The sequence below is a fragment of the Rhipicephalus sanguineus genome, chromosome 6, assembly GCF_013339695.2.
Source record: "Rhipicephalus sanguineus isolate Rsan-2018 chromosome 6, BIME_Rsan_1.4, whole genome shotgun sequence".
In the NCBI taxonomy this organism is placed as follows: Eukaryota; Metazoa; Arthropoda; class Arachnida; order Ixodida; family Ixodidae; genus Rhipicephalus; species Rhipicephalus sanguineus.
The window spans coordinates 131,549,168-131,572,007 of record NC_051181.1 but is presented as its reverse complement, the minus strand read 5'-3'; the positions used below and the strand labels follow the sequence as shown (position 1 = coordinate 131,572,007).

The 22,840-nt window shown below is 47.5% G+C and overlaps 1 protein-coding gene across 4 annotated transcripts; it reads right to left on the bottom strand.

The window, feature by feature from the left end:
* Positions 1 to 595: 595 nt before the first annotated feature.
* LOC119396430 (cell division protein ZipA) lies at positions 596 to 10,231 on the bottom strand. 4 transcript variants are annotated; one of them, XM_037663647.1, is made up of 6 exons: positions 10,086 to 10,231; positions 7,251 to 7,311; positions 7,114 to 7,139; positions 6,892 to 6,979; positions 6,585 to 6,813; positions 596 to 837 (listed from the first exon to the last, which is right to left on the bottom strand). In XM_037663647.1, the coding sequence occupies exons 2-6, from the start codon at positions 7,306 to 7,308 to the stop codon at positions 822 to 824; spliced, it is 417 nt and encodes a 138-aa protein (XP_037519575.1). In that variant the 5' UTR covers positions 7,309 to 7,311; positions 10,086 to 10,231; the 3' UTR covers positions 596 to 821. The 4 variants fall into 4 exon arrangements, with proteins under 4 accessions (XP_037519575.1, XP_049273053.1, XP_037519574.1 ...); XM_049417096.1 differs by lacking the exon at positions 596 to 837 and having other exon boundaries at positions 1,455 to 6,813; XM_037663646.2 differs by lacking the exon at positions 596 to 837 and having other exon boundaries at positions 1,455 to 6,813; positions 6,901 to 6,979.
* Positions 10,232 to 22,840: the final 12,609 nt, after the last annotated feature.

The following is a 22,840-nucleotide window of genomic DNA, read 5'->3' as shown; positions in this document are numbered from 1 at the left end:
CGCGCAAGCCTTGAAACAGCCAAACTGGAAGATTCTGAAGACTAATCTGGTTGCTTCTAGGTTGTTGCTAGGCTTTAGCTATGTGATGAGGGTTGTTTCTAGGTTGCTTCTAGGTCGTTGCTAAGTTTTAGCTAGGTGTTGCTAGGTTGTTTCTACGTTGATTCTCAGCGCAGAGAGGTTCGAGTTACACCACAGAGAGTCCACATTCACAACACGGTGTCCAAACTCCAGAGACAGAAACTCGAGCAGAAACCAAGCGTTATCAGCTCTCACAGACCTACCGGCATGCCGTCGTTGGCGTAGGCCTTCCATCGCTTCGGGGTCTTCTCGCAGCCGCCGTTGCCTTTCCCGTTACATAGTGTTGGGCTAACTGTTGCTTTCTTCATTTTATTTTGGTGAGTAGTGGGATTTACCCAATTTCTGTGGCAAATACCTGACAGGCCCCACAGGATAGGCCGCACAAATTACGGCTGCCTTAAACTGCTTCGCTGTTAGAAGACAACGCGTTCGTTAAATAAAAAGTAACAGCGCAAACAAACAAAGGACCTACGTGAAGCAACATGCAGGAGGCAGAGAAAAACGCAGTTTTGTTGCTTACAGCAGGGTTAATTTATTCCGCCATATTGTTTTGGTTTCATGCACACGCAACCCACACTACTTTCAAACGCACTTTCCGTTATCAGCATAATTTCGCATGACTGTTATGTGAAGAGTGCATCTCTTCTGCACACGCGTGTCAAACAAAAAGCCCACTTTAAGGTGCACAGTTTTGCAAACAATGTTCATGGGGCTCCACCTCGGCCACAGCATGAGTGCACCTGTCAATCCATTTGTAGCCTTAAATAAAAAGAAACACATAACTGCGTATAAGCACTTAATTAGTGATCGTCAAACAGACAGCAGGAATAAAGATCGCTATGCAAAACGATTCAAGATGCTGAGTTTTACGCAGTAACATACGAGGTTTAAACAATTCTCACTTTTATCCCAAAACAGGATATCGTGGTAACACAAACCACAAAAAAAAAAAGAACAAAATGAAACGGCTACTCAGTATTGCTACTTTCCTGGCCACTTTAAGTCGTTTTACATATAGTGTGGCTACAGTACTGGTGCTACAGTAACGTACCAAGTGTGATTGACACTGCAGTTAATCTTCTGACTTTTGCTGTCACTCTGTATTTCCTGCTTATCGTGCATCGCTATGCATATTTTGTGAATGCTGTTCCAGTGTTCCTGAAGCAACGGCAAATAACCACGCACTGTATAACGATGTGTATTTGAGGAGAACTTCTTCTTGGCCTAGTTGGTATTGCTTGCTGTATGACATACTGCCGCTAGTAAAAAACACACAGACAAGAGAGACACGAACACGAACGTATATTTAAATCATTCGTTCATTAACAGAGTCACATATTTTGTGCAGTTCCTGTTGCGTGCCCCGTAGTACTGTTCATGGGGACTGTACTACCGCGTTCCGAGCGGGAGGAATGTGTACTTGATGCTCAGTGGTTTACTTTGGAGCTTGTGGACCGCCGTGATGAGGACGAACCCAGCACGATTGTCGACAACGAAATTCGAAGCCGGCCTTCCGTACTGGTACACCTGCGTGTTCACGCTTACGCCGTCGTCGCCTCCGCTGTCCACGTCAATGTTCGGCTTGAACCACTCCCGCGTGTTCCCAAATCCACGAAGTTCACTTCGAACGTCGTTGTTCGCGACTTCGCCGCGACCAGCAGCTCCGGCTTCACGAGAGTTGAAGGTGTAGTTGATACTCAAGACGTCGGCGGAGAATCGGTGAACTCTCGTGATGACCGTGAAGTCCTGGTTCGCGCTTATTCGGTTCTTGACGAGAGGTCTTCCGTTCTGGTAGATCTCGGTGTGTGAGACAACGAATCCGGTTCCCTGGGTGTCAATGGCTATGTTGGGTATGACCTGCGGTGCTCCGTAGCGCGCGGGTCTTACTAAACGGAAACCGTGCCAGAAGTGTCTCGTCTTCTCAAAGTGATTTCCTCGCATAAAAGGAATGTAGGGATGGGCGTACGGTGGCATCGGAAGACTCGGGTTTCGGCGGGCGTGAAAGAACGGGAGAAATTGTTGCTGCGGAATCAGGTGGTTGGAAGCCCGAGGATCGGCTACCTCCACCTTCTTTACGTGATGATGGTGCGGACGGCGAACCACAGGCTTAATGTGGATTATGGGATGTCCAGCGTTCGCAAGTATATTTGACGTCACAAATCTAACGTTGTTGGCTCGGCTTCCGTGCTGTACGGCCACGTTGACGTTGTTGCCTGTTATTGTTTTGTTTATAGTAATGCCCGTCGCAGGATTTTGAGTTATCGTCACTTGCTTGTTGAAAGCTTGCTGGTTATTCCGGTTAACTTCCACTTGTACACTTCTTCCAGTAGCTGTTCTGTTCACTGTAACCGTTGTGAATGGGTTTTGAATGAATATCTGGTGTTGGACGTTTGACGCCTGAGAGCCTGAACTTTGGGCACCTAGTTGAACTGAAACGTTGGAGTGGGTTCCGATGACCGTTTTGTTGAATGTCATTCCTGTCCAAGGATTTTGGACCGAAACTTGAATGTTGGGTTGTCCTAGAGTACCACCCATGGCTTCCACACTGACGCCATCACCGGTGTCGACTGTTGCTCCCTTGAAATGGCTCTGCGCAGTGACAAGTCTGTTCACGTCTCCCTGTGCGCCGCCATGGACTTGCAGGTTTACAGCCCTCCCGGTCACTGTTCTGTTGACTTCGATTCCCGTCCAGGGATTCTGGATCACGATTTGTGACGATGGAATGCCCTGAGCACCGCGTTGAACTTCCACGTTGACGCCGCTCGTAGATATGGTTTTGTTTACAGAAACGCCAGTCCACGGTATTTCGACCAAGGTATGACTGATAATTCTGCCGGCCCCTTGAGCTGCGTTGCTGTTGTTTTCATTAGCAGTTTTGTTAGGTGACGATCCTTTTCCTGAATCTTGGATAACTCCCGGTTCCGAAGCCGTTTGCACACCACGTCCCACCTGGATGTCCACGCTGTTTCCAGTAATTGTCTTGTTAACCGTCACACCGGTCCACGGATTTTGGATCACTATTTGTTTCTTCAGAGAAGCACCTTCGCCTTGCTTGATTGAGATATCTGCACCACTGCCGGGGCTTACTGTTTTGTTAACTGCGACTGTTGAGAAAGGATTTTCAGCCACTATACGACTGTTAAAGGTTCCTTCCACGCTTCGTTGGACCTCAACATTAATGTTGTTTGGGGTAACGGTTTTGTTAATTTTCACTCCCGCCCACGGGTTTTCGACAATCACTTGACTATTTGGGGCTCCTCCAAGACCATGTTGCACCGAGATGTTTACGCCTTCTCCACCGATCGTTTTGTTAATAGACGTTCCCGTCCAGGGGTTGTAAACCTCTATTCGTTTGCTTGTTGCGAATCCTGGCAAATCACGCTGGATGGAGACGTTAACGCTGCTACCACTTAAAGACTTATTAACGGTTACTCCTGCCAAGGAATTTTGTACAGTTATCCCACCGCTGGGAGCTTCTTCCATGTTACGCTGGACTTCCACGTTTACATTTCCGGCGGCTCCTAATCCGGTCTGTAAGTTGTCGACGATCACTTGGCCGTTGGAAGGTTTTCCAATGTCGCGCTGAACTGAAATGTTGACAGCACTGCTACTTATGCTTTTGTTGACTGTCACTCCTGTGAATGGATTTTGCACAACTATCTGCTTGCTAACGTATCCTTGTGCGATGCGCTCGACGTTAACGCTGACATTAGTTCCAGGTACTGTCCTGCTGATTTCTAGTGCAGCCTGGTGTCCACTGTGCTGTATTTTGCCGCTTTGCTGGACAGACACGTTGACGCTTGGTCCTGCGATTGCTTTGCTGACGTTAACTGCCACCCAAGGGTTTTGAATGGCTACGTTGCTGCTAGAAACTTCCTGTCCGACACGCTGCACTGAAACGCTGACACCGCTCTCACTTATGGTCTTGTTGACCTTCACTCCTGTCCAAGGGTTTTCGATCAATATTTGCTTCTCGGGAGCTCCTTGCTTATTATGCTGGATTTCGACGTTCAGATCGCCCCCAGTGATTGTTTTGTTTATTTTAACTCCAGTCATCGAACTTTCAACCAGGATTTCCTGACCTGGGGATAGGTGGGAGTCGCGCTCTATTTGGACATTGACACCTCGGGCAGGGAATGTTTTGTTGATCGTCACACCTATCCAAGGATTCTGCACTACGATTTGCCTGCTAGCGGTTCCGTTACTTCCGCGTTGCACTTGCACGTTGACGCCGTTTCCACTTATCGTTTTGTTGACGGTTACTCCAGTCCAAGGTTCTGGACGAGTATTTGACTGCTAGGAACATTTTGTTGGTCACGCTGTACGCTGACGCTGACACTACTGCCAGTTACAGTTTTGTTCACTGTAACCCCCGTCCATGGGTTTTGAACCTGGATTTGGCGGCTTGGAAGCACTCCGGAGTCGCGCTCAATTTGAACGTTGGTTCCTTGCGCGGTAACTGTTTTGTTGACTGTAACTCCTGTCCAGGGATTCCGGACTAGAACCTGACTACTAGCAATGCCTTGATTTCCGCTTTGCACTTGAACGTTGACACCGTTCTCATCTATCGTTTTGTTGACAGACACTCCAGTCCACGGATTCTGAACGAGTATTTGGCTGCTTGGAATTTGTTGTTGGTCACGTTGGACGGTGACGCTGACACCGCTGCCGGTTACAGTTTTGTTCACTGTCACACCTGTCCAAGGGTTCTTTATCAGTACTTGCTTCTTCAAGGTTGCTTGCTCGTTCTGTTGAATTTCGACATTCACATTGCCGCCATTGATTGTCTTATTAACAGTAACCCCCGTCCACGGGTTGTGAACCAGCACTTGATGTATTGGCGATACCGGTGTATCGCGCTGCGTTTGTCCATTGGTAGCTTGCACCGTTACCGTTTTGTTGATTGTCACTCCTGTCCAAGGATTCTGCACCTCAACTTGGCTGCTGGGAACTGCACTACTTCCACGCTGCACTTGCACGTTTACACCGCCAGTGGTCAGTGTTTTATTTACGGTCACACCAGTCCAGGGGTTTTGAACTACTATTTGTCTGCCGGCAACTCCTGGTTGATCACGCTGTACAGACACGCTGACGCCGTTTCCACTTACGGTCTTGTTGACTGTCACTCCTGTCCAAGGATTTCGAACAAATATCTGTGCCTTCGGAGATGCTTGCTGCTTTCTTTGGATCTCCACATTTACATTGCCCGCAGAAACCGTCTTGTTGACCGTAACTCCCGTCCACGGGTTTTGTAAGAGTACTTGGCTACCGGCAGATACTCTGGGGTCACGCTTTACTTGCACGGAAGCTCCTTCAGCGGTTACTGTTTTGTTGATCGTCACTCCTGTCCAGGGATTTTTGACAACGATATGGCTGCTTGCAGCTCCACGAGTACCTGGTTGCACTTTAACGTTAATGCTGCTTCCAGCAACTGTTTTATTGACTGTTACTCCAGAGGGCTTTCGAGTGATGCTGATATTTCCGCCACGTCTCGCTTGTGGGTGAACTGACGCGCTGATTTTCCTTCCTTCAGCTGATAGTTGGAGTGTGTTGCACAGGCGTCACGCGCCTCGTTGACGTGAACGAAGGTCCTGGAGCCACATGTCTTGTCCATGGTTCACTCTGCTGCCGTCGAAGTAATTGACCTTGTCTGAACTGTTGGTTCTGCACCAACGTGCGTTGATGAGCTCGCTGTTGCCTCAGGCGCTGTTCACGAGCCCTTTGCGTTAGCAACCGCTGTTGCCTCTCTCGCTGTCGCCTTTGCTCCTGAAGCCTTCTCCGCTTTTCGTTCCTTTGCCTTAGAAGCTGCTGATGCTGCAGACGTTGCCTAGCCAACTCTCGCCGCTGCCTTTCTTGCCACAGCCGCAATCTTTCTTGTTGCTGCTCAATTCTTTCTTTCGGGGTTTTCGAACTTTTTACTATCGTTTCTTCCACTTTCTTTAACCTGCGATGAGGCTTCGCGGTGTAGCCAAGGCACCCTCGCCGAGAGCCACGGGAAAACCCGCGCTAAGGCACTAGACTGCTGCGGTTTCACGTTGATTGCTGGCACGGACGAAATCCACTTCTTGGCCTGACTGAGATGTCTTTGCGCTAAGGCCAAACCAGGAAGGCTTCTGTTGTGGACCGGGAACAGCACCGAACCTCCCGGAAAAGTCTGTTCCACCAGACTGAATGGCAAGGAGGTGGCGTACGTCACAGCGTGAGGGTGCGCGTTATCGACTCCCGCTGTATCACGTTCTACGCGTTTTGAGTAGTGGCTCGGTTCGTTAAGCAGGGACGGCGCCGTTACTGGATCGGCGCTGTACAAAAGCAGGTGTCGTGACTGCGCCTCGTACACTTCCGGATGTTCAGGTGCTGCCGCCTGGTCGAGGACAGTCTCTGGCTGGGATGCCGTTTGTGAAGCAGCAGAATAGGTCTGTTGTGGATCCGCTTGCTGCTGGACTGGATAGGGCTGCGGCTGATATGCTAAAGGCTGAAAGGCGTACGCCTGAGTCGGCGGTACTAACCATGGCTGGGGCGGATACGAGCGATAGAAGTGCAGTGGCTGAGGTGCCAGTAATGGCTGAGGGTACAGGAGCACCTGAGGCGCCGGTGCTGGTTGCAGAACGTAAACTTGAGGCGCCCCCGGTTGAAACACGTATGGTTGGGGCTGTGCCGGTGCTGGTTGAGCAGCGGGGTGGGCCGGTTGCGCCGCCGCTATTGGCTGCACAGCTGCGGGACCAGCGTAAGGGTTACCTGGGTACAGACCATATATGGTTAGTAAAATCGTGATGTCATGGTGCCGTTACGGGCTGTTCGCATGCAGGTCCGTACCGTACAGACCATTCTTTAGCGCTCCGATGGCGCGTCCTCTTTGCATGTACGCGTTGCTGATTGACAAGCCGTAGGGTGCTGTGCCCATCTGCGTGAGAAATTGATGGGGTTAACTGATTATTAATATACACCCATAAGTGTAACACCAGCGAAATAAATAAATAAATAAATAAATAAATAAATAAATAAATAAATAAATAAATAAATAAATAAACACTGTACCGGCAAGTTGTACTGGGCCAACGCATCTGAAACAGGAGGCCGCATAAGCAAATGAGCTCAAGCATGCTATTAAATCTCACATGATCTTACAGATGATAGCATGCGGTTCAAGAACTATGCAAATGTAGATAACTTACCTTGCCTGCAAAGGAACAAGAACACGGAAAAGGAGTAGAAAATGACTGATATTTTCATTTCCTGAAAAAAAAAAAGAGGCAAAATGCGGACATGTAGTTGATATTACCCTACATTGAAGACAACGCTGACATGTTGATTCAGTTGGAGACGTGAGAACGTTACGATTGCAGAACCAAATAAAACACGGGTATTCGAGAAATGAAAATTCCAATTTGAAAAAAATAATTAAATTATAGGAATCTTATGTGCCAAAATTGCGATGTGACTACGACAGCCGTAGCGAGGTACTCGGGATTAATTTTGACCAGCTGGGATTCTTTAACTTGAACCTAAATCTAAGTACACGGGTGTTTTTCTACATTTAGACATCATAGAAATTCGGCCGCCGGGGCTGGGAATGAGAAATATGAATTGATATGGACTATGTAATCGATCAGCACAAGTTCTTTTTTATTGTTTCTCTATGTGCGCCAGAGAAAAAAAGTCACTGGTATAGTCAATAGAAAACAAAACAACACGTATACCCTTCCTTCAAGTGATTCAGTGCTTTTCTAAAGGCGTGATAAATGAAAGTAAACTCAATGATTCTCAATCGTACTGCGTACAGATATGAGTAAGGATGTGACGAGTCACCAGAGTTTGTAAGGTCGTTACAGTAGTGACACTTATGCAACAAGTTAACTGAGAACGCCCCCAAAAAGAAAAAAGAAAGAAAGAAAAAGAATCACTTTATAAACAGTCTGGCGATCTCTTAGGAGTTAGCAGCAGGTCAGAGACACCATTCGAATAACTTTTTGCTATTGTGTTAGCGGTATATAGGAAGTGTGCTGTCATTACTATCTTAGCGTAGAAATTAGAGACGCCTGCTGATGTCGCTCAATACAGAAGGAACTCAATACAGTTCCGTGCAGGGCACCAAACGTGGCATGCATGCTCAGCATAGGTGATGCAGTTAATCACCCACCCCTTCCCTCCTCCTTCTCCTCCCTCTCCACCAAAAAAAAAAATAATGAAAAGAAGGAACGTGGTTAATGATGCCCATATAAGTTACGCTAACAATACCACTGTCTAAGGTCAACGCAAGTTGTTTGCTTCCGGTCAGACTGAAATATGGCGATTGTGACAATAGAAAAAAAAAGAGCCGAGAAAGTAGGAGGACCTGCCCTGTTATTGCGTATGCACACCTCTTTGTAAACCTATTAGCTGCACCTCTGCTCGTAAACGTGTAATTACAATAATCGTACCAGTTTGGACCTACAACGCAGGCTAACGGTCCAAATATTTTTGTAACCATGTACCTTGCATTTGTTGAGGCAGGGGCGTAGCCAGAATTTTTTGCTTGGGTGGGGGGGGGGGGGGGGGGGGGCTAGTGAGGGGCGATGTTCAACCACCTATTATGTATGTTCGTGCGTGTGTTTGTATGTGTGTTGCTACATATACACATGCAGAATTTAAAATTTTCAGGCTGGGGAGGGGGGGGAGATTAGGTTACGTAACGTATAAGAAACGTGATATTCGATGCACCTCTTTAGCAGCACGTAACGCTCACGCATACCTGCGGTTGCGTCACAGACGACTTCTTTCTCTGCTATTTAAAATTCAGTTCCAATATTTTTTTTTTTTTTCATCGGATGTAAAGGTATTCAAAAAGTTGAGTCCGAAAACGCTTTGTTCGTTCAGCTTAACCTTGCGTGTGTGCTGCGCGTCACGTAAACGTCCGAGTTAGCATCGAGAGGTCACGTAAGTGGCCAGTCACCATTAATGATAACATTGCGCTTCAGTTAGTAATTAAGCCTGAAAGACTAATAACTACTTCTGTAAGACTGCAACAGCCCAAAAGTGCATACAGCAGTGGTTGTTGATTGTGACAAGGCGTTAATAGATGCTATACAATAGGGCCTTGCTTGACACATAAGTAAATGTCTTGCGACAAGTAATTATTAAAGAAAATTCATGCAATGTCAGGACCGATGTTTCTGAACGTCCCCGAAGCACTTTCATGTGTGCCTGTGTGCACGAACTGAACAAAGCGGGTGATTCGGTAGCTGTTCTTGATCGAAGAACTGACTCGATAGATGTTTTTGCGCGAAGAAACGTCCTATGCTTGATCGAGCGGCAATTGTTCCACGTCGCTTGCGGCTGTAGAATGCGTAGCGTCACATAAAATGCGACAAATAATGGAGAACAAGCTAATGCCTTCAATAAAGTTCATATGGTGAGAGTTCTTACTTGTCGTGTGATTCAGACATTGCATCGCATTTTGAACATGTACAGATATAAACGTAGCTATCAGACCTGGTACGAAATAAGAAGCAAGACGGAGTTTAGAAGCGAGTGGTATACTTTAGGCTCATTTTATGCATATAATTTGACCTTACGTGTCGCGTTATGTACCGCTTCATTTGTTACCTTTTTATGTATTCCTGTGACTGGACTTTGCCAATTTCGGTGCTGTTACGTGACTGGACGTTATGAGTAGTGTTATTTGCATTTTATGTGAATGATAACGTTATGTGACAGGACTTTATTTTATGCTGTTTTTCGTGCCGATACATTAATGAACTTCGTGAATGTGTGATAATTTTTCTGTCTTGATTGACTGACCTGAACTCTCCCAGGGTGCACTTTTATGTAATTTTTTTATTGCTGTGATTTTCACGAATTTTATTAAATGTGAAAGGCAGTAGTCGGTGCTGTATAAAAGCGCTAACATTTCCTACACAAGATATAATTTAAAAAAAAGAGACTAAGTTTTCTGTTTACGTCCGTTGCGGCTGTGTTTAGTATAGAAATAATGAAGAAATTGTAACGAATGACATTAGCGATGTACTCACCTCAAGGCATTGGAGTAGCTGAGCGCTGTATATATCTTGCCAGCTTATATCGTTTGAAAGAGACGTCTTCGTCCGGTTTCCCTGCTTTTTATGCCTTTATCGCAAAACTGGCCACGGGAAGCAGTAGCATAATTGCCGCGACGTCATTATCGCCTCTGTTGCTGACGCTCTCACCGCCGCCGCGGCCACTTTTCTTGTCGGGTTTACGATCGCCGCCTATCTCGCCGCGCCGACAAACGTTGCACAGATAGGGACCAAACGCGTGTTCGCACTTAGCGTAGAATGGCACCTTTCAATGAACTTCTCGATAGTCTTTACGATGCTGATTTACGTTTCTGGCTGTTGTGAAGCCATTACGCGAGATGCCCTAGCCGGTGAGCTGTCGGCGTGTGAACCGCAGACATCGCTTTAAAGTTTCGAAGTGAGCTAATATAGGTCAGTAATATTCACAAGCAAACATGGTCTAAATAAATTTCGTTCGAAACTGTGATCGTTCTTGGCAGTGAAGTAAGGCCGGACCCGTTGCTTTCCAATGGGAATCGCCGCCGTCTTCGTATAGACAAAATGGGACAAAACAGAGAATGACTCGCAGCGGGGCCCAGAACAGTGGAACGGTGCCGGTGCCTAGCCGGCAAGATCTGGCTCTAAGCAAAGTACATTTCGACTCTCTGCGACAGTCATTTTATACCCCCTAGCGCACCCCGTTCTCCTTATCCGGTGCGTTGGGCCTGTCGTCACCAGCCGGCCGTCTCGTTGGTGGGTGGTGACGTCAAGGGGGCACCGATGTCTTCTGGTTGCCTGCGGTCAACGACGCCGGCCAAAACCGGGCAGGCAGTTCCACGGAAGAAGCTGAGGAATGAGACCATCACACATGGCCTGATGCACCTGCAGAATTCGGGAGCAGTATAGCCACTCCTAACTCAACTCCTCCTCTTTCTGACTATCCCTTTACACCCCCCTCCCCTTCCACTAGCCGTGTCCCCAATAAGGGAGACGACAAACAAACAAACAAACAAACAAACATGCACACACACGCACACACACGCACGCACGCACACAGGGCGTCACGCTGGCCGCGACTTTACAGTCTAGTACTAGTACAAGCTCTTAAATTTAAATTAAATTATCAGATATTGCGTGTCAAAACCACGACACGGTTTTGAAGCTTGCCGTGTAGTGGGGTGCTCCGGATTATTGTCGGCCTCCTGGGATTCTTTAACGTGAGCCTAACTCTAAGTACGCTGCTGCTTTTGCATTTCTCCCCCGTCGAAATGCGGCCGCCGTGACAGGGAATCGAACCCGTGGCCTAGTGCTTAGCAGTGCAACACAAGCTTCAAGTGGATCTTGAAGCTCGATGGCCGAAATAGTCGTGCCTTCGGTGCTGAGCGATATATATCTGGCAAATCATTTTCATGTCGCGTTGAACTGTGCGGAACATTCCATGTGGCACGTTTTCATGCTCTTATCCGTGATTACAAGGCTGCTATAACTAGCAGACACATATTTTCAGGCTTCATGGGCGTCGGCAGGGGGGGTCCAAAAGGGGCACTTGCCTTCCTCCCCAAGCCAACATCCCCCCCCCCCCCCCCCCCACACACACACACACACAGCCACGACGCAACATGGGTTTGCACCTCTCAAGACAAAATCCTGCTGACGCCCATGTCGGGTTTGCATGGGAGTGCGTAGCCAGGCTAGTACAGGTTTAGTCTGACTCCGGTTTTCTCCTACACATAAAGTGAGATATGAAGAAAATTCTTGAACAGGGTGTGTCGCTGGTGCCAATGCTTCGACAAGTGAACTTGTCTTCGTTGCTGCCTTGACGAAGGCTAGTCTATTTGTCAAAACGTTGGCTCCTGCGACATTCCTTGTTCAACATTTTTTCGCCTCTTAAAAACTCAATTTTCCCTTGAACTTCTGTCTTGTAGAAATTGAGATAGCTGTTCGAGTGGACCAGGTGCGTTGCCTGAACTATTTCTTGGGGGGAGGTGGAGGGGGGGGGGGGGCTCAATTATTTCTTATGCATGTTTGTGCGTGTGTTTGTATGTGTGCTGTGTATACATACACGTGCACAATTGAAAAATTTCGAGAAGGGTGGGAAAATTCAAACCCCCAACCCCTCCCCTACCCCTCCACCTCCCCTGGTTTGGCTACGCCAATGGATTAGGCTACAGATTGAGGAATCGCACATTTATCTCGTCTGCTGACAACCTTGCACGTTTCCGTGCGCACAAGTCATTGAAAGTCTACCAAGGTCAATAAGACTGCTCACGCAGGCCATGCAGGAAAGGTGCCCGACGGTGTACTCTTGCGGACATCTGCGTCTAAGCGCCCTATTTAACCCGGCATGCAACTATACCGCCATCTGTGCATATAGATGCTAGCTTTCCGTGACTTATAACCCGCACGATTCCGCAGGTAGCAGCATACAAGCATGAAAGCTTTTTTAAACAAAATGCTGGGGATACCTTTCTTAAGATCAATATCAGAATCAACATTATTATTCTCCATGTGTTCCTCTATTTATTGTATACATGCAGATGGAGGTCTTGGGGTTGTAGACTGGATTTGGACACTCTGCACTTAGTGGACGTTCAAAGTAGTTAATGTAATAAAAGACGCAACGACTACCCAGTTATCTCTTAAAACATATAGATTAACAGCTAGACAAGAGCAGATCTAAGTGTCATTGCGCTGTTTCCCTTTCGCTTATCACGTTTCGCATTTTTCCGCGCTGTGCTCTCTGTGTAGGTGTAGATGTAGATGTAGATGTAGATCCTGTACTGTTGGCTCACACCCACTCATGGGGATTGGCTCTTGCTTTTTTTCTTCTTCTTCCTTTTCCTCCAGAAATGCAGACTAGCAGCTGCATAGGGCATTTATTTATTTATACACACTGAAGTCCCTCTAGGGCTATTGCGTGGATGTGGTAAACTATCAGGTTTACTATCACATATATTTATCGGGAATAGGTAAACTATCAGAGAATATTCTCTGGCTAGCATATGTATATAAATTACGACGGTTGACGTTGATGAAAGGATACGAAGGAACAAAGCATGGTTGCTGACCAACATACGTTCTTTTATTTCTTTCAGTTTATTCTTTTATTTTACGGTGTATCGCCTACCACGTGTTACTGTAATGCGCATACGTATTGTCAGTGTTTCTTTGTTTTTGAATAAACTTAATTTGTGAGTTCAGCGCATATCCTGTGCACCACTCTTGTTGTCTCTCGTCTTGTAACGCGCTGTTTCAACGAAATGAGCTTCGACTCGCCTAACTTACCATCATGACAAATAATGGTGCCGTCCCGCCATCACATAGGACAGCAACATTTATAGAAACTTGGCAGGTATATTACTGCATGCTGCGTCGAACATAATGCGTTAATCAATAACGCGTCTTGTATAGCTGCTTCATAACATTGTTGTTTTGTTAGTTGTGATGTTGGTGAATTCCCAGTAAAGCATTCACTCGGACTGGTCTGTTGGACAGCCACGCCCGTTGGAAAATTGGCATGCAGCGCAGTGACAGCCAGAAGAGTTGTCTTTTAACGGCGAATCTGTTAAGCACGGCATAAGAACGGCTGTTCCCCGCAAGAAACCTCGCCGAGCCGTTGCCTAGCAACCACCGACGCCACAGCTGCGCACCACCTGATCTCGCCTCGTCTCGCTACCGCGAAAGCAGGTGTGACGTCATATGCCAAACCGCATATGCGCCGACGCAGTATACTCGCGGACAACTTTTCTTGGCAATGAAGGGAAGGCTAGAGAGCCGAACTACGCGTGCGCTACCGCTGAAGAATATAATCCCACAATTGTGTCCGTGTTTTCTGCGCGAGAATAAAAACAACAACACTGCTTTATTTTCTACGGGGTGCTGTTTGAAGAGAGGGTCAGCGCGCCCCAAGGAGATATTTATATTTGTTTTGATTTATGCAATGTCATTTCGCGTTTTTGCACCTGTGAAAACGTCGCACCTTTTACGTGCACCTCACAATCAAAATGGCGCCTTCGTCTTCAGGTGAGCGCTCGTCACCCTCCAGCTTTCCCGACGACTCGCTGAGGGAGCTTGTGACGAATTTCACTAACAAATGGCTGTGTAAGCTTGTGACGGCCGCTCGAATAGTGAAATGGCCGTCACAGAAGGTACGGAAGGTTCACAAACCAAAACTCAATTCGAAACGCGCGCCGAACCGGACTACTTCGCGGAGCAGTACATGTGCAGTAGCTCCGCCCCCGTAGCCTTCCCTTCATTGCCAAGAAATGTTGTCCGCGAGTATTGGCCTCGAGGCCCACCACTGGAAACGCCGGCGCCACCGTCGGCGTGACGTGCTTGGCAGGATCACGTGGTCTCAGCGGCCGCGTCGGCTGCTTGTGGCGCACTGCCGCGTGCTTTGAAAACGAGTTTCAAGTCCCACATGCGCTGCGGTCTGTTAAAAATTCGGAAGTTTTCTCTCATTTTCTACTCAATTGAAACCATTGTAATAGAGTGGCTGCCTCCGAAGGCGACGAACGCGGGGCTCTACCGCTCGGTGCCGCAGTGCCGCGCTTACGCAAAGGAGCCCAGTGTCAGCCTGCACTGGTGACCGCGGGACTAGAAACAGCGTGAAGCATGGGTTGTAAAGCTAAGAACCGGCCAGTAGCCATCCGCTATGAGTCTTGTGTGCAACAAGCACTTCCGCGACGAAGACTTTTGTTACTGCGTCGGGCCTGCGATGTTCGGTGAGTAGCAGACAGCGCGCACTGAGACGATGGCTCGCGCGCGCTTCCCGCCGACAAATGATGCTTATCTGCCACAGGATGGTAAAAGCGCTACATTTTACCACGTGCGATGCCATCTCAGAACCCTCCAATGCGACCTCTTGATCGTCGGCCCCGTGCTCAGCGTCCACAAAATCGGCTGCAGATGCGCAAGTCATTGTTTAGATACGTTAAATTAAAAAACGCACAGGGCCCCTTAAGCATTCGTTAAAGATGACTAGAAGGCGAAAGCCATCTTCTTGTCAGTCGATGTACTGATTCTCCCGCGCACACCTCCAAAAGCGTTCTGCGCCTAACGTGGTTTTGCACGGCCTCCGTGACCGATCACGGAGTCAATGCAAAGCGACCGTGACGTGTGAATACCTCATCATGTGACGTCACAATGTGGCGTCATAATGACTATACATATTTTGGCAATCTGTGACGTCATGATGACGTGATATGGTGACACGACGATTATTTTTTGCATCACTCGTGTTGACGCCGCCGACGGGCAACCTTCCCATTTGAGGAGGCATGCATTGCTTCATAAGCTACATAAATTTTGCATGGCCTCCGTGTTCGGCCCACCGGCCAACCCCATGTATTTTCTTGGAGCCTCATTTATTTACGTGGGAAAGATGCCACCCTGTTGGCGTTAGACACGACACTGCTGCCAAAATTGCTGAGGTACTCGCCAAATAATTACTATCCTGTTTTGCGGCTGCTGGTTGCTGCAATAACTTCTATTTTATTCACCGCTATTTCAAGTTCATGTGGGTCCTAGTTCACAGCTGACGTTTGCAGAACAAGTCCGGCAAACGTTACTGTATTTCTTTCTTTTCCTAGGCGTCGCATGCTACTACATGCTCGGTCTCGTAGACTGGTTCATCTTCCACCAGCAATCTCGAAGGGGTGAAGCTTTGGTCTATGAATTTGTTGATGACAGAGAGCGGCAAGTTCACTGGAATGCAAAGGGAACGATAATTAAGGAGCATTAAAAAAGGCGTCGCATTTGCTCACGTTTTGTGTGAGCACCAAACGAAACGAATGCGCTGAATAAAGAAACAGAAGCAGCGGCATTTGCACGCTGATAAGACCGATCAATACGCAGTGCGAGACAACTTGTCAAATGACATTGAAACGTACCCGAATTTAGACCCGAAAAGGAAAAAAAAAAACACTGAATCGTCGGGACGGCAGATCATAAACTTGCCAAGCGCACCGAAGCCGCAGTAGTAATGAAATTGTTTTTGAACTGCTCTGACAGCGTCCGCGAAACAGTAGTTGTTTGTTTACTCACAAATTCTCATATTTTGCGGCCTAAAGTCACAGCGCGGTGCCAAAATGCGCTCGTAGCAAAAGCGAAACCATCAGTACGAACATACATGCAGACGCTCATACTAGAGCACCGTCAGTCGTCGCGAGGCACCGTCAGTCGGCACCGTCAATAGAGGCACCGTCAGTCGTCGCGAACCCGTGCGATCGCTGGCTTGAGGCTTCTTTCTGTTCTGATCCGTTTGGTTATACAGGCAGTCTACTCTAACGAGATATTTCACATAGTTTGCACTCAGCTAGCGACTACCTTTCACGCAAGAAGTCGGTTCAGGAGTCTCCAACGCGGTGACAGCGTGAAGCGGGTGCTCGGTTTTCTGCAAAGTGACAGCGACTGTAGACTATCTTGTGCTTTCAGTTCATCGAAAATGATTATTTTGACATTAAAGAACACGGCTCATTTCGAAAGTACTTACAGAAATGCCCTGGAGGGCTTCCGCGAGGTGTTTTTGTAGAGCGCCGACAGCAAAACCTATGGGGAGCGCGCCGGCGGTATCCTGCCTAGCACGCAATCGAGGCGCGTCCGATAGAGGGCGACTCCGTAACTCCTCGAGGCCAATAGCAACGGAGAAGCCGCCGCCAAGCTGCGCTCGGCAACGGAACCCGCCGCGCCTAGCCAACACAGCCGATCTGACGTCATGCCAAGCAGTGCATGCGCCATAGCAACAGCTGCGGAGGAGCCGCGTCGAAGCTACCGAAATGACTGAGGAGCTGCGTCGAAGCTACTGAAATGACAAAGTAAAACCGCGCCAAGTTTAAAGGAGCATTGGCATCAAATTTACGCATGTCAAGATTTTTGCATCCACGAGTAGTTATCTACCCCCTAATAGCAATTCGCGACTGAAAATTCAACTGAGGGACGAATAACTATCTGTTTTATTGATTTATATCACCGGTATCTAGCACGATTCAAAACGGCCGGCAAGCCCGCCATTTCTTAGCGCTGGCAGCGCTCCCTCGCGGTCAATTGCAGACCGCGACCCAGTTTACCACTTGTCCACAGAAAGGAGTGACGTGTGGATCAGCTGCTCAGCTAACATTTCGTCTGCTAGGCGCGCACGTTCAGTCACGCACGCTTGGGCCATACTCGCTGGTGTGTCTCAATTAGCTATATCAGAGAGTTTTAGCGTGCACAGCATTCCGGTATACGTAAAGGGGTCTATGGAATATCGGCATAGCGAATGCACACCAGCGGAGAAATAGAATACTATAGGTTTCTACAATAACAATTCTATGCTTGCCAGGTTCTTCTTTGCGCCGCCAGATGGCCCCACCTATCAGGCCTCTCACGATTACGGCTGCAGTAACCCGGTATTACGCTAGCGCAAGGAAATCCACGGACGAACTAACATTCACTAATTTAGCGATGATATTTATCTAGAGGCTGCTCCACTTTGATAGCTTGCGAAACGCCACGCACTTTCCGCTTTTTCCGTGCCTCGACGAGCAGGTCCGTACTATACGCAGCAGTTCCCCGACATGCTGGCACGTAGCCGCTCCGATTGATCGCACTCGCGCTGAGGATCACTCGACAAATCAGTCGATACGGCACGATGAATCGCAGGCACGGATCGGGACAGCAAGGAGAGCCACTGGCTGGAAGTGAAAGCCGGTGAGAGCGTCGCCTGGCGTCGGCGACACAATAAATACACTCAGATCGCCGACGTCATTGTTACTAGCGTATCGTCACTCAGGATGGTATGGTCGGAATCTATCACACCTATTACGTAGCACTAGTGTCGATGTCGCAGCGTGATCAATCTTCCGTTGAGCTTTCGTACGCTGTTTGCCCTCGAAATAAAATTACTTCCACGCGACAGACGCCATTCAAATTTGGTCAAGGAGACCTATGCATACCGAACAATCGAATGAAGGGCACATCTCGACTTTGAAATTTGATGTCAGTGCTTTAAGTAAAATGAAGAAACTTGCGCTCGGCCGCGCAAGACTTGATAACAGTGAAGCTCGTCGATGCAAGAGCCACAAAAAGCTTAAACCAAGTTTGAAGCCTGGCCTCAGCCAAGTGACCCCGACAAAGGCCTTGGATCGACCAGCCTTGCTAGCTGTTATTAAGTCTTTTGCAGCCGAGTGCGAGCTTAATTTTATTTCTTTTTTCCTGTTTTTTCACGTGGTTTTGTGAAAAAGCTCGATGAAATTTATTTGCTCTGTATGAGCTCGAATTTGATATCTCTCTCTTGATATCCATACCAGCTGGAACGTCCGCCTCGGTGGCACAGCGGTTACGGTGCTCGGTTACTGGCCTCAAAAGACGCGGGTCGAATTTCGATGGAGGCGAAATGATAGAGGCCCGTGTGATGTGCGATGTCAGTGCACGCGTTAAAGAACAAAAGACGGTCACAATTTACGGAGCCCTCCACTACGGCGTGCCTCATAATCACATCGTGGTTTTCGCACGTAAAATCCCAGAGATTATTATTACCTGCCAGAACGTCTTAGTCTGGAAATCTGGTGTGCTGCCTTTTTGATGCCTCTATCTTGTACTCGAGATACGTTTCTGTTGTTGTCGTCCTTTTCAAAAACCAGAATGTTCGAAACGTGAAGAGGTGAGAGTAAGAGCGAAGGAAAAGGAGGCCCGGACATTGCGCCCGCGACTATACGCTTATCCTGTAATTTAGCAAGGCTGCAAGAAACGGTTGTCTTAGGAGCTTCTCATTATCTTCGGCGGTCCAGCACTCGGCAACGGGCGACAGTCGCGCGGAGATCCTGTTTATGGCAACCATTCATTGAGGCAACGTAAACAAGCTGTCGGCACCTCTGCACTTTTCTGTTTTATTTGTTTATATATTTCAAAGTACCTTACATGCCCCATTGGGAGCATTGAGTAAGGTGGGCATCATAGAACAAATAAAAAAAAGGGACACATGAGAACCAAAAATGTTTACAATAATAACGTGATTGCAAAACAGTGTTACAAATAAAACCAAAGGGGAAAGCAATGCTAATAATAGTCAGAAAAGTTAGAAAAATTAAAGTTCATCGTAACACAAAAAGCGGCGCATTGCTTGCCCGTAAGAAAAAAAAAAGAATAGCAAGAAATGCGCATAGCTCGAGCGCATAAACAAACAAGAATGCATAAGCTACAAAAATCTGCTTCCAAAGCAGTGCTAAAATGAAGAGACATGTGACAGAAATACTAATTTTACTACATTTGAAAACTCCCGTCTCCCATGAACACGAGTGTAATGGGCGTCGTGGTGTACATAGTTAAGTGCTCTAAAATACAACGCCGCACAGAAATGCAACGATATGCGGAGTTTTCTCATGGTGGGCCAAGACAAAACTCAGCGTATACTGTTGGCTTTATATGCTCTTGAGACCAGTCTTCGTTTTGCGGACCTTTCACCGCGCTGTAAAAGTTCACGTATCTGCCTTTTTCATCATGTATACCGTATGTGCTCGATCCCAACGCGCACTTTTTTTTCCTTAAACGTAGCCCTCAAATTTGTGTTTGTGCGCGTTACAAACGGGCTCAGAAAACGAGATCGACGTTAGGTTATTATTTTTTTTAATTTGCCCTTTGTGAAGCTACCTGCGTGTAACAATAGTGCAAATACGGTATATCGCTATGATTCATACTTAGCTGTCTTTTTTTGTCTTTTTTTTTACCTCCGCCGTACTTGTCATCTCGTCGTTATCATATGTTCAAGGTTGTTCCCACACTCCCCACTAACACGAAATCGTTTGTCCCAAACACAAGCGCAGACTTGAACCGCCTCGTACCATTCATCGCCTCCATAATCAATGTTAATTCCTCCAAGACTGATGTTTTACGGCGAAAGCTGTTATGAGATCATTTCACCGGCCGTTTTTGGCGCCGTAGTTGTCCGCCGCCGCCGCCGCCGCCGCCGCCAGTGTCCGTAACCAGTATCGCTCGAAATAAGAAAAAAAACGAAATAAGAAAAAAACTCCAGGATGGAACGAGGTTCGAACCTGCGCCCTCTGCGTGAGAGCCCAGTATTCAACCTCTGAGCCATGCCGGTGCTTGAAACTGCTTTGCAAAAAGGTCCTATACAGGCTTCATGTCGGAAAGGAACCACATTAGCATATGCAATATAGCGTGGTAGAAGAGTAAAATAAGCACCAAGCGTCGCACAACGCGAATTCTGTAACCAGGCGTCACACAATGCGAATTGCGCAACGAGTAGGTTGTTGAATGCTTCCAACCCATTACAAAGGACTCTGCCATAATTCTTCATCGCCATCAGGCACAGCATCAACAAAGTGCGCATAATGCCTTACATGCGTTTAGCAGGTACCAACGCTCTCCGTAGAATGACGAAAAATGGCACAATGCCTGCTGCCCTACTTCTCAAATATTACAATGATTTATAGCGTAGTGGGTTCCTCACAAGTGCACTTGTATTGGTTGCCAAGGAAGCCCATAAGCGCATGATCCACTTCCTCGGGGTCTCAGTAAAATTACACTGATTTATAGCGTAGTGGGTTCCCCGCAAGTGCACTTGGTTGCCAAGGAAGCCCATAAGCACATGATCCATTTCCTCGGGGTCTCAGTAAAGTTCTTCGCCCCCCCCCCCCTTCTCTCTCCCACGTCAACGTATGTTATACAGCATGACGGGAGAGGGAAATAGTGACCGGGCGTCACCCAATGCAGATTACATAACTGGTGGGCCGTTTAAAGATTCCAACCCATTACAGAGGGCTGAGCCATAATTCTTCATCGTCATCAGTCGTCGCGTCAACAAAGTGCACATGATGCCTTACTGACGTGTAGCTGGTGCCTCGCTTCTCCGCAGAATGACGAATAATGGCTTAGTAGGTGCTTCCCAACTTCACAAAAATTGTGATTTATGGCGTAGTGGGTACCTTTCTAGTGTACTTGTTTTGTAGCCCCAAGAGAGCTTAACGGGCTCTAGAAACGCTGCTCTTCCAGCTTTCGCTGTGGCTGTGCTGCGGTTTCAGCGCAGGCCTGGCGTTTTTCTGATTACACTGTGCATTTATGTTTCGTTTTACTAGTCACGTGATATGCACACGTTGCTGCTTTTCTATGTTTGCTGTTGTGTGTTTTCATGTTAAAGGAGACATATAAAATGAAATAACGAGAACTATGTGGACGACAGAGAACATACTTGACTGTAGAGCAAAGATTGAGGGCAGTTGCACCTACGCTGCGCACGCCGGGCTTGGAAGTGTGAGTCGGCTCAAGTAATAAGTAGCAGTGCATGTGCTACAAGGAAAGCCGTCCACGTTTTCTGTTCGCCGAAAAACTTGCATAGTGAGTGAGTTAATACAAACCAATCCATTATTTTCCTATTGTGTTACTCGTATTTTTATACGTTCAATCGCATTATTTGCTGTGGATGCTCCGAGATATCGCGCGCGAGGCCTAGCCCAAGTCATCGTTTGACTACATCGCCTATATCATTGCCTATATCGGCTGTTGCCAATACTTGCCGTCGGATATACAGTTATTACGATAGGTATTCGTAGCAGCGGGTATTTCGCCGGGCCGGGCTGTTTGTGTATTACAGACTGTTTCAGCTGTTAAGGACTGCAAGTTCAGTAACTTTGTCGTACCGCCACAGAATATCGTTAAGGTGTGCTGCCTGTGACAACATCGACGACGTTGTTCATGATAATAATGACGTAACGTTTTTATGAATTAGCGTAACTACGAAAGTGTGACCAAAACGAAGTGATAAAGAGTATGGACACAACACCCCCCCCCCCCCTGTGGTCATGTCCGAAAGAAAATACGCTTCGTAAAGGATGCAAGAAGGAAAATGAAGCTATGACGTTCTTTTCACAACGGACTGCCTTTGGGTAAAAATGGGAAGTAAAAAAGTTCTTGGAATGCAATATCAGTGGTCCCACGGCGCCATTATCGTCAGAAACATGTGTGGAATGACGGGACAGGTCCAGCTGATTAAAGGTGTAATAATAATTTTGGGGGTTTAACGTCCCAAAACCACGATATGATTATGAGAGACGCCGTAGTCGAGGGCTGCGGAAATTTCGACCACCTGAGGTTCTTTAACGTGCACCTAAATGATAAATCTATGTACACGGTGGTCTAGTCGTTATGGTTCTCGACTGCTGACCCGAAGGTTGTGGGATTGAATCTCGGCCGCGGCGGCCGCATTTCAATAGAGGCGAAGTGCTAGAGGCCCGTGTAACATAGATTTAGGTGCACGTTAAACAACCCCTGGTGGTCGAAATTTCCGTAGCCCTTCACTACGGCTTCCCTCATAATCATATCGTGGTTTTGGCACATAAAACCCCCAAAATCATTATTAATTGTGCCATAAAGAATAAGACCATGCGAGAGGCCGAATAGTGTTTATTTTCATGATTTGGTACAATCAAAGAGTAATCGGCAGCCGTACGACGGCCGCGGCTGTGTGTTGTCTCTTGACAATCTCCGGTGCCGTCATCCTCTTGTCGTTCTGGTGGCGGTGTACTTACGGCCGTGTACATAGGCACTATCATAGCTTTGTGATTTAGTAGTAGGTGGAGACATACATCACATGTCGCACCGTGTATGAGACGCTGGTGAATGAGACGTCGATGCACGTACTTCTCGGCATCGTGATGGCCTCAGTGGACGTATTCAAATTGAGATCGATCTCGGCACACATGATGGCGAGGAACGATGGGCTAGCCGACGCGTTATGATTCAAGTTCGCCACCACCGAG

Bases quoted from the DNA above. Each gene is read 5' to 3' on its own strand.
- LOC119396430 (XM_037663645.2), bottom strand. From the start codon at position 4,134: ATGACTGGAGTTAAAATAAACAAAACAATCACTGGGGGCGATCTGAAC.